Genomic DNA, 15,648 nt, shown 5'->3' on the forward strand with positions numbered 1-15,648 from the left:
GCCAAATGCACTAGATTTTACTTCATAAACTGAAGTGAGAAGTTGTATTATACTCAGAATAACAAATGTAACCTTATTTGTTTGTTTTATAACCGAGTAAGTGATTTGGTTTACATAATCTGTGCAGCCATAACCCAGATCAGTGGCAACATAGCACTTGTAAGAATTCAATAAGTAAAATTTAAAGTAAGAGAAATATTACAAGAATTAATAACACAAATTATAATAGATAAAGTCAATGGAAAGTTTACAAGCATTCAACTCACCTTTACCTTTGTGTTCATCAAAATCCAAACTGAATAGATAAGACATGGGAAGAGATACAGTTAAAATTCTTAAGGAACTGTGAAGTCTGGCTATCACAGTAGATAGTTATTATTGCATGAAGATGTAAACTGTTGGCAGTGCAGCTGCAAGTTGAAGTCTTTGGAGAATAATAAATGAATTCTAAGTGACATGAGTTTGGAAATGTTTCTTGTAGTTACAGAGAAAGAGAAAATTCCACATTGCAGGGGTAGATTTAGAAAATGAATGTTCTACTAATGAAAAAATGAATGGTGGCCTCCTTTATTGTGATTGTGGCGGAGCTTTGACAGTATAAGGAGTGACAAGAAATGCTTGCCCTGACTTAATTTGCTGTTGGTGGATCATAACGAAAAATAAGCTAAAAGCCAGAGAAGAACAAATTTAGTATGTTCTCTTTTATGCTTAGCCTTCTTGCATTTTTAATTATATTGCTGTAACTACTTTCAAGAAGGCTGCCAAAAACTACTCAATATTTTGGCTGTTTTTCTGCTTTTATATGAAGAGATGTTTCCCCAAAATAGTTTGATATCAAAGTTTTAGGGAATCATAATGGAACAGTTGCCCATAAAATATCTTTTGATTTAATTCCTACCTTACTTTTAATGTCATTGCCTATGCCTCGATATTTAAAATGAAAACACATTTCACTTTTACACAGAAATGAATAGTCTTTTTATGCCTGAATTCACAACAGCACTATGTATTTACATTTTAAATGCACTTGTATTTGTCACGCTGAAGACATCTTATTTTAAACTGAGTGTTTTACAAATCTTGCTGTTTGTCAATTTCTTACTGTCACTCTGACTCTAATTAGACTTCACAGAAGTCAGCATCTCTGCACTGATTAATTATTTGTTACACAATTTGCAGGACAAAATATTTAGCCCTATATGGCTCATTACTTGAACTAATTTCACACAAAACAACAGCATCTTGATTGGGTAAATGTCTGCCAGTACTTGCAAGAATTACTTTTTGCTATAACAATTAAAATGACAGAAATATCACTTTTTTAAAAATAAGTATTATTTTAATTGTGATGTCATAAGAATACATTAAAGATATGATTCTAGTAACTACTGAGTATGTTATCCAGAACAAAAGTCACATGTGTTTGTCAGGAACCACGTGTCAAGAAACAGAGGAGCCTTGTAGATACATAAGCATTATGGTGGCATTTAGCTGTAAAGGAACATATTTCTTAAACCGTTTTGAAAAATTCTACCAAATTTATCAGAAAAAATATGTCGTGACACTCAGCTATAGAATATACTTACTTTGTGATTTCAAGTTCAACGACATACATGCTATGTCATCATTGTGTAACATGTATCATTGCATATGAGTTAAACTTTGGTAGAGGGGAAAGCATAAATCCAGTGACAGAATGGTGCCCTAGTCTAGAGTATTTTTTAACTTCTAATATAATACTAACTCAGTACAGATATGCTCTGAATATGTACCGCATTCCTTTCCTTGAAGAGACTTACATACCCACACCTCAAAAATGAGAGTAATGAACCTTGCCACATGTTAACCAGTAAAACCCAATATTTGGTACCTATGCATAAAAAGCTATATGTCCATATTTCAGATACTCCTTGACAGTTCTTAGTAAAACTATCAGGAAACTATACTTGTACATAAGACAGCCATTTCAGTTGTAAGGACACAAATATGTTTCCATACTGAAGTTTCCTGTCATATCGCCATGATCAGTACAGCCATTTTACTTTGTGGCATCTTTCCATTGAAAGAAAAATTTGTAATTCTGTAAAAAATATGTATGAGTTTTTACTTCAGGTGTAATGCCAGTTCAATAAAGACATATTCTGGACAAATAATGTATTCTTCACTGTGAAGAGAAGTCATAAATCATTCCCTAATGATAACAGAATATAAGGCAAAATGCCAGATTGTGATATTGAAAGAACTCAGCACATCTTAGTACGAGTTACAATATTTTAAGCTTGTGTGCTAGCTCTTAATAAAACTTTAAACAGATTATACTTGAAAGTTCGGGTACTAAATGAAGCAATAACTGCCATCACCCAAGAACTTAAATGCAGCTGATTGGTGATGTTTGCCTACCCTATAACCAAGGTCAGTACATGGAGTTGTAGTTGTAGCATGTTTACAGTGACATAAATACATACAGTTTTTACATCTGATGTAGTCTTGTGTCAATACAGATATATAGTCTGACTTCTACTGCTTTCTGCCCTTAAACAGAAGTCATATTACAGGAATCATGGGGAATACAAGGTTATTTGACCAAATGCCACGTGTGCCTTGCCAATAACCACCATTAGGCTGTACCAACTTTTTCAAGGAGGTCAAGGCCTAGAAGTCCCAGAGTGTATATTAGGGCACCCATCAATTTGTCTAAGCTATGTTTAAAGGCTGACATGGAGTCATATTGCTTGATATGCAAGGGGAGTCTAATCCAGTGCAAGGGGGGGGGGGTCACTGAGTAATAAACCTATCTGTGTATTTATTTTTGTTTATTACCTGATGGAAATTAAGGTCTCTTGCTTTAGTGTTGGCTACATTATTTTATATATAGATAATGAAGTGGTCACAGATAATAGGGTCCATGAGAACACAGAGGGCAAGACATAGTCTCCTCTCAAGAGTTTATATGACACACAGCACAGGGATAATGATTACAGTCTTTCCTGATATCTAAGGTTTTTGAGACTCAAGATCCTTTTTTGTTAGGAACCTCTGTGTCTTTTTTATGAGTCTACTGAGATACATACCAAAGGGTGCATCATTTTCTATAATGGGACTTACCGGGGCAGCATACAGGAAAATAATAATTTCCTTGGTTTTAGATGAGATGCCCTTTGAGATTCATTTTGAGATATAAAAGGATTTTCTGTTTACAGTTGCTACATGATAATCAAATGATAGGGAGACATTGACCCAGTTGCCCAAGTTCCTTATTAAAGACTCAATGGAGAGTGAGAAGATATTGGTACAGTAGGTGGTAGGAGTTTGTTGTTTTGCAAATGAGACAATGATGCATTTCATAGCATTAACCCTGAGCTATTTTTCAGAGCTCTGTCAAGAGTATTTTCATTGGCTGATTTAGTTACTAAGTCAGAGAAATAAATGCAAAACAGAAAAACTAATGAGCAATACAAACTGCAGCTTGGAAAGGCATTGACAACAACTCTGTACAGCTCTTTTTTTATTGTTTAAAAATAGTTAAGCACATTCATCCATATTCATTAACAGTTAGACTGTTGGAAATCAGTAAAATAATGAAATGTATATATAAATAAATACATATAGAAATACATATATTAAAAACATTAAAAAGTTATTAAATAATCCTGTTCTAATAAACTTTCAAAGTACTACCGTGAAAAAACCTTGATGGCTTATATCTAAAAAATGTGATGCATAATAGTTTGTGGAGGATGCCACAATGGAAACAGCTAAGTGTGGTGGATATAATCAGTGTAAATATATGTACACAAAAAAATCACATCACACTTGGTGATGAGTTCGTCAGATTACTAGCGGTGATAATTGTTCATCCAAGGGAATAGTTTATATCAGTATCTGTGAAGGCTGTGATGCATTTTATATAGGGAAAACAGAGAGGTCCCTAGGGAAACGTATATATGAGCATTATTATGATTTCAGGAAAAAGAATGCGAACAATGCTCTGTTCAAACACTCAGCCTTTTATTCTGGACATGATCAATTTCTTTCTTCTGTTCTTCAACATGTCTAGCCTATTCCATGGGATGGCCTTGGGAGACATTAATAGAATATAAGGAGTTGCAATGGCAATTAAAACTCAGTGCAGGGACATTCCCTGGTTTGAACGATAACATTTCCATTAACAGTGTCCTTAGACTAAAGGCTGCCAAATTGTTAATGATAAACTATTATTATGCATCACATTTTTTTATATAAGCCATCAAGGTTTTTTATTGGTAGCACTTTGAAAGTTCATTAGAACAAGATTGTTTAATAACTTTTTAATGTTTTTAATATATGCATTTATATATGTATTTATATATACATTTCATTATTTTACCCATTTCAAACAGTCACAAATGCAACACCACACATTAATTAAATAAATATTTCTGTTTATGATTTTAGGCAGAAAAAAAAATTCTTATGTACGTGGTTTTAAATGTGAATTTATTTGGTAAATACTTATATTGTCTTTCATTGGATGACTTAATTTAACATGTGATCAAGACATTTTATTTAATTGACTCTATTTAGAATTATTTAGTTCTGATGAAGTCCAACTGTTAATGGATATGGACGAAAGTGCTTAACTATTTTTAAGCAATAAAAAGAGCTGTGCAGAGTTTTTGTCGATTCCTTTCCATGCTGTAGTTTGTATTTTCCATGCAGTTTCTATTGGGCATTTGTTTTTCTGTTTTACAAGCTGTTTGTCTGCCCAGCTGTTCTTTTTCATTCAGAGAAATAAATGCCAAAAAGGAAGGGGCCTAGAAAGGAACCCTAGGGAACACCACTGATCAACTTTTCCCTAACTGAGAAGGCATCACAGATCCTGACCACGTGTTCTGTCCTTGAGCCAGTTTGCAATCCTTCTTACCACACAGGTCTGTTGGCTTATTACCAATCATGTCATGTTATATGGTAGCAAATGTCTTTGCCAGATCCAAGCAGGCAAAGTGTACAGTGTGACTACTCTACACTGCCTGCATTACCATTTCAAAGATGCATGCAAGAGCTAGCAGGCATGACCTACCTATAATAAATTCAAATTGTTGTGGATTGAGCCTGATATAGGCAGCTGTTACAGAAACCAAATATAATGCAATTTGCTAGCCTGGTATTCTAATAGCCATGTATGTCTAATATTAGCACATGTTCATACAATGTTATAGCTTCAAAACATTTTGACATTTTGTAGTATTTTTAAGCATTAAATATGGATATTTGGCTATAAACAGTTCACGGACCACAATTTTATGTGCAAAGGTAATGGAACAGTTGCGTCTTGAATTTCTAAGTGCCAGTCCACAATTCATTGTACTTTTTCTATCTGAGCATATCAAATGCTTGAAGATAACACATTTAAGGACAAATAGTGTCTCTGTTTTGTTCTTATGTTATAAAAGCACGCTGTATTGTGATTTTATCTAATATGAACTGGCAATGTAAAAATGAAAGTGTGCATGTTTGTGAATTGAATGTAAGATACTTGCAATAGTTAATGTAGTAAATTATACTAAAAAAGTAACAAAAAAGAAACATTGGTTGCATTTTCATTCATGAAATACCACAAAATGCTAGATTCATCTCATATCATCCTTCAACTTTTCAGTAGAATATTTTGACAATATATATATCTCCTGTTACCTGAAGTAAAAGTTATAATGGATATTTTTTTTTTCACAGAAAGATTACCTTACACACATCTGCACTGTATCTTACAATCAAGACTGATGATTGTTTAACTGTGATCAAGTGAGAGCAGTGGGCAGTCACTTTCGTGCAGACTGCTTCTCCACCCTTAGGAATAACTGCTGAGTGGTTGCATTTCTAATGCTTGACTGTAATTATATGAATTAAATTCTGGTCTTATAAATGTATTGTAGGCTATTTCTGTCTCACACACACTGTCTGTTTTCTAACTAGACATACCTCTGAAATTTGATTGGTATCAAGTAATAGGAAGTCTCGCCAAAGTGTTGTATTTTATTATATTTCAGCTTGTTTTATACATATATATATATTAGCACACATGCACACATACATACAGACACACTGCCCTTGACATGCTAATTAAATGCTTCATTTCTCTGTTTCTTCACACCCTAGAAATAATCATTATGAGATGTTTACAGTCCTGATATTTGACTGTGATCAAGTGAAAGTAGTCAGTTTTACACACAGGCACAGACACACAATGCTCCATTAAGGCAGACCAATAACCAGTTGTTTTCACACTTAGACTTGTGTGTCCCAATCCATTAAAATTAACCACTTTCTGAATTAGTACACCTCTGGTATTTGACTGTGATAAAGTGAAAGAAATTCTGTCTGAGGTAATGTATTTAAGCATGCTTCACAGACATATATACACACACACACACACACACACACACACACACTTCACAGACATTCACACACACACACACACACACACACACACACACACACACACACACACACACACACACACACACATACATGCTTCACAGACACACACACACACACACACACACATGCTTCACAGGCATTCACACACACACAAACACACACACACACACACACACACACACACACATACACACAAACGCACTGTGCTTCTGACGAAACAGATTAACTGATCATGCCTTTCAAACAAAGATTGCTTCTGCACTACCCATAAACAGCCAGTTTCTGATTAAGTACAACTCTGATGTTTGAATTTATTAAAAACAGAATGTTTGGCCACACTAATGTATTTCAGCTAGTTTATGTGCATACACATACATTGCCCCCTGACAAACCATAGCAATGATCTTATAATTTGCAAATCAAAAATTGTGAAGTAGGTTGACTTTGCAAATAACATGCCCCCCCCCCACCCAGAATAAAATAATAATTTTCTGACTGAGTGTACATCTGATATTAGACTCTGATTACTATTTGGTTTCTTGTTAGGAACAGCATTCTCCTGATTATTCATTACCCTATCTTCTGATCAAAATTTATCAAAAAAATAGATTGCTACTTTAGACAGCAATTGATGTTGCACAAATATTTATTGGATTTCATTTCAGTACTTGTTATTACAAGGGAAAAAGAGTCAGTTAAAAAAACAGCATCTGCTTCCATATGCAGTGTTTCATCACATGATGAGAGCATCTCACCTTTAAGAACTAGTATTGCTTGGCTAGCTAGCCAGTGCAATGAAATAAGTGATACTGTGTGTTAATTGGTAGTATGCCGTTTCAGTCATAGATTCATTTTTGGGATAGTTTTCATTGTCTTATTTTGGGTTAATTATTTCATTATTACACTAACTGCAGTAATAAAATTGTTTAGCAATAATCCACAACTGAGTGTGGGTAATGCAGGATTTATTCATAACTGTTGTGGTTTGATCATGAGGGCAATGCCTGAGTGATTAAAGAAAGCCAGCTGTGGAAAAATCTTGAGTTACCCACACACACAAGAGTGGATTATTGCTATTACACAGTGATATTATTAAAAAAAAACTTACCTTTTCTAAATAATGTTTTTGTATAAATGGACTTTAGTGTTCTTCTGCCAATTCCTCATAGTCTGTGGCATGTTGGATGTCTCCTGCAATGTTTACTATGCAAGTTAAAGTCTCTCCCAGTTTTTATTTTATTTTTCTACATAATGAGGAATATGCACTGGTGTCTTCCATGCAGCATCTGCATTACACACTGTTCTGGTAGACAGATGAAAGGGATGGTAAAGTGTGTTTTTTGCAAACAATGTGCTTATATTTTGGAGGCTGATACAATTGTTTTAGAAATGGAATATGATCCAGGATTTATTTTTATGGAGGAAACTGTCAAAGTAAGGGAGTAGTCTATTTGGCAAAATGCAAAACTGAAAGAAATATGTGTAAAAGGATTTACAAGGACTTGTATGACATCAAAAATAGGAATGTTAATAATGCATTATGCAAACATTCTATCTGCTGTGGACAGTTTGACAAGTTTCAGTTTGGTATACTAAAAAGATTGTTCCCAATCTTAGGAGAGGTGAATGGCTAATAAAATTATAACATAAACAACTTTGATGACAACTTAAGTTAAATGCTAACACTCCAGGCTAGCTTGGCTACTAGCCAGTTCAGTGAAATAAGTGAGATTGTGTGTTAATTGGTAGTATGCCATTTCACTTACAGATTCATTTTGGGCATAGTTTTCATTGTTTTATTCAGGACAATTACTTCATTATTATACTAACTGCAGTAATAAAATCTTTTAGCAATAATTCACAACTGGGTGTGGGTAATGCAGGATTTGCCTATGACTATTGTGATTTGATCATGAGGGCAATGTCTGAGTGATTAAACAAAGCCAGTTGTGGAAAAATCTTGAGTTACCCACACACGAGTGGATCATTGCTATTATACAATGACAAGTTTCAGTTTGGTATACTAGAAAAGATTGTTCCCAACCTTAGGGGAAGTGAATGGCAAATAAAATTAGAACATAAACAACTTTTGTGGCAACTTAGGTTAAATGCTAACAACACTCCAGGCCTGAATGACTTTTTATCTATTCATCCACTGTTGAAACGTAATGCTTTGAAACTCTAATTAAGAGGTTTAAAATATTACTAAGTAATGTAAGGGATTGTTCTTTCTGTTTTAAAATGTAAAGCTTTATATACAATATGTTAAATATTGTTTTTTATATATTTTTTATATTTTGTATATTCCATGTGTAACATAGTTAGGTTTCTTTAAGTATTTATTGGATTATTAATAAATTAGGATATGCAGATGGTTCTTCCCTATATTATTTCTTTATATAGAACTGTGAAGGCTAGAGCGAGATTATTATATTATTCTGATGAAGTCCTAATAATAGGACAAAAGCGCTTAATAAAATATTATTGTTTGACAACATTTGGATGGTGGCTGCCTGATTCTAATGTTATCTCTTTGTTGGTTATTGGTCTTGTTTGGTAATGTTTTTTGCCACTGTCTTGAGTTCCTGGCATCTGCATTTTCTTTATTTTGTACAGTTCCTGTCAATTTTAGGGAAGTGTCTTCTGTGCAGAATCTACATGTCTGTGGAGCTATTTATAGTGACTCTCACATCATTGACAGCTGTGTTTTTTTAATTCTGCTCTAGTGAGCAGTATTGTTTTATGTGGTAGCATGGACAGATGTGTTTTAACAGCTAGAATCTTTGCTTAGTGGCACAAAGAATGTGAGTTTTAGATAGACGTCCTCCTGCTGGGATCACTGACTGGGCTGATAAATCATCATGCATGTGCTGGCTGTTTCTTGTATAAGTAGTAATTTATTACTAATTTAATTCAGGGGTGGCCAAAGTGGGTGTGTGCATGTGGGAGGGTTGGCCTAGGTGAGGGTTGTGTGTGTGTGCATGTGGGGCTGCACCTCTCAACTATGGTAAACTCATGTATTCTTTTAGTAGTGGAGCAAATTCCAATAGAAAGTCTGGTCACTGAAGAAGACTTCAGCAGACAGACTTCCTTCTATTGGATTTGCGTCATTTGTAATGGGCGTGATTATTCAGCTATCCAACCAGCATACATGTTTTTGAAAAGTTTGAAGGGTTAGGAGGGTGGCCTAATGGTTAAGGTGTTTGTCTTACAAATACAAAGTGCAAGGTTTGACTCTCACAAAGTATAATTGACTAGGCTTAAAATGGCTCGCAAGGGCAGTTAGCTTAGTAGTAATCTATGAATATTTAAAAGTATTTATTATATAATTAACACTAAACTATTCTATTTCTGGAAGATTTTTTTATTTATTTAAGTTGCAGATTTTAAGTTAAAACAACGAGTAAAATAGGTTATCTTAGTATGAAGTGCAATGGTTTTATGGCAGTATTATATGGTGCTGTGATATCTTGGCTTCTGTAGTACAGGCATCTATGTCTGACAATAATGTGATATTGCCTCAACAAGAATGAGAGTTACTGATAGCCTGAAGAGGAGAAATTGTACGAAAAGCAAGTCATCACTATCAGTACCACAAGAATTTAGCTACTGAACCATACAACCATACAAGTTTGAGGATGAGGTGTAGAGAGGAGAGCAAACAAGAAAAGGGATAGATGTGACATTGTTAAAATTCTGTATTTTGAGCATAGCCTCTTTTTTTTTAGTTATCTTTACAGAAAACATTAATCATGCTTTTACATGTTGTATTATGTCTGGCAGTTAGTGCAGATTATTAAGGCTATAAGGTGTTAATGAGCTCCCAGTAGTGAAGGTTTTGAATCCAACCCCCAGACTCTGTTTGACTACTGTTTGACTTTGAGCAATTAATTTAACCAGAAAGAGATCCCAGGCTAGGTCTGAAAAAGGCCCATATGGATCAGTGTTCTATTCTGGTTAACAAATACAGATAAAGCTTTGAAATCTTTAGCGATGCTCAGTAATGCTCCATCAGAGTTCCTTATTCAGTATTTGTGTTTGAAACTGATCTTATTTTCAGTCTGTAATATGATGCCTTTCTCTCTTTATTAAGGAGGTGCAATGAAAGCCCTTTACTCATACAGCCCAGATGAAGATACATGGTGCTTGGTGACTCAGTTCTCTCATGAAAGAGCGAGTTGTGGAATTGCAGCCTGTAGCAATAAACTGTTTATCACAGGGGGGCGTGATGAGAAGAATGAAGTCATTGCAACAGTACTTTGCTGGGACCCTGAAATGCAGAAGCTAACTGAAGAGTGCGTATTACCTCGAGGCGTCTCACATCATGGTAGTGTTACAATTCGAAAGTCCTACACACACATTCGCAAAATTGTCCCTGGATCAGTCTCAGTGTGACTATTCAAAACTGGAGAACATTTATTTGAATATGGTAATTATTTATAAGTACACAAAGGTGGTTTTAAGAAATCAGCCCACAACAAACTCTTTGTAAAGCCCTGATAAAAGTGATATAACTAATGCTGTTTTATAGCATTGTTTTCTGCTCTTTATAAAGACAATTTTAACACTTCATGAACATTAATAAAACTGACAAGACAATATAAAAGTGCTGTTGATTATTAATTGTCTGGGCTGTCAGTTTCATAAAAGTAATACAAATGGGTTTAGAGGAAACATGAGCTGATACTTTGAGGGCAGCCATGGTGGTGCAGCGGTTAGCATTGCTGCGTCACAGCAAGAGGCTCTCCTGTTCGATCTTTGGCTGGGGGTGCCTTCTGTGTGGAGTCTGCATGTCCTCCCTGTGGTTGCATGGGTTTCCTCCTCATGCTCCAGTTTCCTCCCACATCCCAAAGACATGCTGTAGGTGGATTGGACAATCTAAATTGGCCCTAGGTGTGAGTGTGTGTGTGTGTGTGTGTGTGTGTGTGTGTGTGTGTGTGTGTGTGTGTGTGTGTGTGTGTGTGTGTGTGTGTGTGTGCCTTCTGTGGAAGGTTGGGTGCTGGGCTGGCAACTCGACACTGTATAACTCCACTGCCAATCATGAGCAGACAGGTGATCCGCTGTGGCAACCCCTAACCAGGAAAAGAAGAAGATGAGCTGATACTTTGAGGTGGTAATTTTAAATGTACACTGAGAATTTTGGGTAAGAAAGAAATATGGCAAAAGGACATACTAATACATTTGTATTGCTGAGATGAAATCTGTTGTGTTGCAAAAGGGAAAGTGTATAAACTTTAAATCTACTACTCCCACATATGAGGAATGTTTTAATTGCTCAGATTCTTTGTTAAAATTCACACTAAATCAACTACAAACTGCAAGTGAAAGAGACCTTGCATCATTAAAGCTTTTTATGGTATGGATCTCAACAAATATGTGTCAGTCTCAAGTTCTACTTGCTGCTATAACTAACAGATTTGTAGCCAATAAACTGAGCAGTAAAATATATTTCTTTTTGTGTTTCTGCCATGTATCTCATGGGCATTTGTATATCTTGTTCAATCTGTGAAGTAAGAAAAATTAAGTGCAAAAGATTGAAAATGTGCTGCAATAAATATGAAGTGCTAGAAATGCGATGCATAGCTGAAGAGTAAGCTAAAAACATGATGTGGAAGTAACATGGGCAGATGTACACAGATATGCAAATAATAAATAGCATGCATGGAATACTAAAGAGAATATTGATGTGATACTTAGAAACATAAACAAGTGCAATAGAATACACAACACAGGAAATACTGACATTAAATTTACAGAAAGAAAATATATTATAAGAACACATGGAGAAATCAAGTGGCATTTGTATAGGTGCACACCACTCAACTACAGGGTGTAACTAGGATTATTGGAATTGTATACTATAGCAATAACTGATGACATCGGTGTGGTATATTGAAGATTTACCGATGGTTGGTGTGGTTTAATCATGAGGGTGAAGCCTGAGTGATTAAATAAAGTCAACCATGGGTAAATTTCAATATACCACAACCACAGAGTTGGATATTACTATTATACAATGACATTATTAAAAAAAAAATACTTACTTTTCTTAAATAATGTCTTTGTATAACAGCACATTACTGTTCTTCCGCGGCTGGTGGTATATTGCTGCCTTGTTTTGATGTACTGCGCATGCGTATGAGACTTTTGCTCCAATGTTTACACAGTACATCAGGGCTGTGAAGAGGTAGCAACGGAGAAAGGAAGATCTCCGTTGCTTCTTCTTCTTTGTTATAATCAATAAAAAAAAAAAGAACCCGGGAGACTTTTTATGGTAGGGAGAGTCGGGACAGACAAAATAAAAGGATAATCAGGTAAGTTTTTTAGAACATACCTGATTATCCTTTTATTTCTGTCTAGAACGTAAAATGTTTTACGTTTTCGTTTTGTATTAAAAAAAAAAAAAAAAAAAGTAAAAAAAATGATGAGCTATACTAACGGGAAAAAGTCCGGGTGACCAGACCTTTTCCCATTGGTGTATTGCTCCTGCTCCCATCCCTCATAACTTACACTTACTTCTACACTGTTCCCTTCCTTTTGTCTTCCCAAGTAACAATTTCTTGTTTCCTTCTCTTATATAACTCCTTACTAGTATCGAGCAACTCCCTTCCTTTCTAAAGAAAAAAAAAAAAAATTATTTACTTTGTTTGAAACAATTTTTGATCAGTCAGTTTTTACCTCTGTAGGCATCATGTATTTTATGTGTGTATATTAATTTTAGACTTGCTACCTCTGCAATCTTCATGTAATCGATGTTTGTATATTAACCTTGTGTAATCTGTATGTGGAGCTTTTCTCCCCAGGACTCCATTGAAAATGGGTTCTTCTGGCCCAATGGACTATCCTGGTTAAACAACTGCAAATAAAATAAAATAAATAAATAAAATATTGTTGGATTTACAACGGGCATGCTGGTTGGGCTGACCAATCAGCGTGCTCGTTTTTGAATGTTAATGGCCAGTTATTGTATAATAACAATTAGACTGTTGCCCTTCAAGGCAGTAGGCAGAATTTCTGCAATTTTAAGATTTATACACTAGACTTTGATGCTGCTTCCCCACTAAACATAATTGTTCTTTCTATATGGAGTATGTACTAAACATGGAATTAAAGATGCAGACCATATGGTAGAGTTATCATTAAAAATTAAATGGAAAGGTAATGATATAACGAGAATACATCAGTCTGGAATACTATTACTCTTGTCACTTCATTTATGCATTTGAAGTTGGGATGCTTACAGCATTTGTACTGAGTAAAGTATTTATCTGTTAAAATGTCTGTGTGCACCATGGTTTAAGCAATGCAAACCTGTAAAAGCACACAGTCAGTTATACCACTCTGTTAATAGTCTATAGCTCATACTGTGAGATCCTCAGGCATTCCCAGGTAAACAGGCAGAAAAAAAATCTCTTCAATGTGTTTTGGGTCCACCCTAGTGTTGCCTCCCAATAGGCCATGTCTAGTAAACCTGTTGTGAGAGATATTATAGAGCAGATGCCCTAACAACCTCAACCAACTTCATTCATGTTATAGGAGCAGCAACTCTACTCCAAGCTTCTCCTTGACTGCTCAGCTTGTCACGCTGTCATGAAGAGAGAATCCCAGCTACCCTGCAAAACAGCCTTACCTCTACCATTTGTATCTACAGCCTGATTACTGCCCAAAGCTCATGACAATAAATGAGCATAGGGACTTAGATTGAATGGACAACTAAGAGTGCTATCCTGTGGCTAAGCTTTTGAGTCACTACAAGTGCCTGATACAACACATGCAGTATTGCAATTACTATACCTGTCCATTAGCAAGCTTGGGGTCCACTTTACCCCTATTAATTAACAAGAACCCCAGACTAAACTCCTGAACTTCAAGTAACTACTGAAACCAGTTTGCTTTTTCCAGGATTGACACATTACCTCTGAGTTAGAGGTCCTGATCTTCATTATGCTCACATCACACGCTGCAGTAAATCATTCCACTGTGTGACAGAGATCACGGTCATCTGACGTCAAAAGAATGGCATAACCTGCATATGGCAAGGATACAGCCTTTACTTCTTGCAAACTACAAACATCCTAATATACCTTTAAAGTCTGTCTATCAAATATAACAAATAAAAGGGAAAAAAACATATAATTGATGAAGTCCCTCACCCACCTTGAATGCATCTGACTGAATAATAAAGATTCAGGAACAAGTCTTGATCCTAAAATACAAATATAGAATGTTACATATCAGCACCCCTGAAACCCCAATTTTTATAGCACCTCCAGCATTTTTTGGGGTGCATAGTCACATGTAGGCCATACTGGCAAACACCTATAACTCCTTCAATGTTTGTATAATGGCAAAAAGTTTACCTACTGTAAGGCCAGGACAAAATCTTCACAGCTTATATTGAATCAGAGGTTCAACTGTTGTTTCATAGGTTCATAGGTTTATACTAGGCTAATGATCACCAGGGTCTTTACAAGACTAGCTATGTAATCCAACCCAGTTTTGTTCCAGAGTTCCTTGGACACCTATATGATGGAGTATATTAGTAAGGGTCTATATTAGAATATCGAAATGTCATAATGTTGAATGTTCTAACATTGACCCCTATTCAGCAAATGCTAAAAATAGCGAAATGACAGATAACCAAATTTTTTCCTAGGGAAAGAATTTGGTTGTCCGTTTCTGTCGTTTTGCTATTTTCAGTGCTGTAGTGGAAAGTTACGGGTTGGGTTCAGGTAAGTGTGCGATTGGGCATGGGTTAGGTTAGTTAGGGTTAGAGCACAAGGGAGGTATGTGTGTGATTGTGTGGATGTGAGGGTTAGGGTGGGTTAGGTGAGTTAGGGTTAGGGAGCGGGTGAGGTGAATGTGCGATAGTGACAGACCTTAGGGTTAGGGTTTGGGTTAAGGTAAGTGGATAGTTAGTGGTGTTTGTACAGTTTAGTGTAGGGTTAGCTGTAAGATTTTGGGTGTATGTGTATGGATTGCTGTTTGTTTTGTGTGCTTGTGTTGTGTGTATGTGTTTCGGAACAGGGTTAGATTTTCCCTAGGAAACAATTTGCTGTTCTGAATGTTCATTGTTGTTAGCATTCGCTGAATAGGGGTCGATGTTAGAACATTCAAAATTATGACATTTCAATGTTCTAATATATAGACCCATTAGTAAAGAGGTAGCTAAGGGTTAAAGGGGTGCACCAGCAATCAGTCATAGGCTTTCCCAGACAGGCTAAACAGTAT

The 15,648-nt window shown here is 35.6% G+C and overlaps 1 protein-coding gene across 2 annotated transcripts in view; it reads left to right on the plus strand.

The window, feature by feature from the left end:
* KLHL6 (kelch like family member 6) overlaps window positions 1–11,170 on the plus strand; it is a 438,836-nt gene extending 427,666 nt beyond the window's left edge. The window contains exon 7 of one of the 2 annotated variants that reach the window (XM_044070012.1): window positions 10,511–11,170. In XM_044070012.1, coding sequence (XP_043925947.1) covers window positions 10,511–10,812 — 302 coding nt within the window. In that variant the 3' untranslated portion in view covers window positions 10,813–11,170. The remainder of the gene's footprint in view (window positions 1–10,510) is intronic. The other variant, XM_044070013.1, reaches the window with a different exon arrangement.
* Window positions 11,171–15,648: the final 4,478 nt, after the last annotated feature.

This window comes from Protopterus annectens, chromosome 4.part1 (genome assembly GCF_019279795.1).
Source record: "Protopterus annectens isolate FY-2018-M chromosome 4.part1, PAN1.0, whole genome shotgun sequence".
Lineage (NCBI taxonomy): Eukaryota > Metazoa > Chordata > Ceratodontiformes > Protopteridae > Protopterus > Protopterus annectens.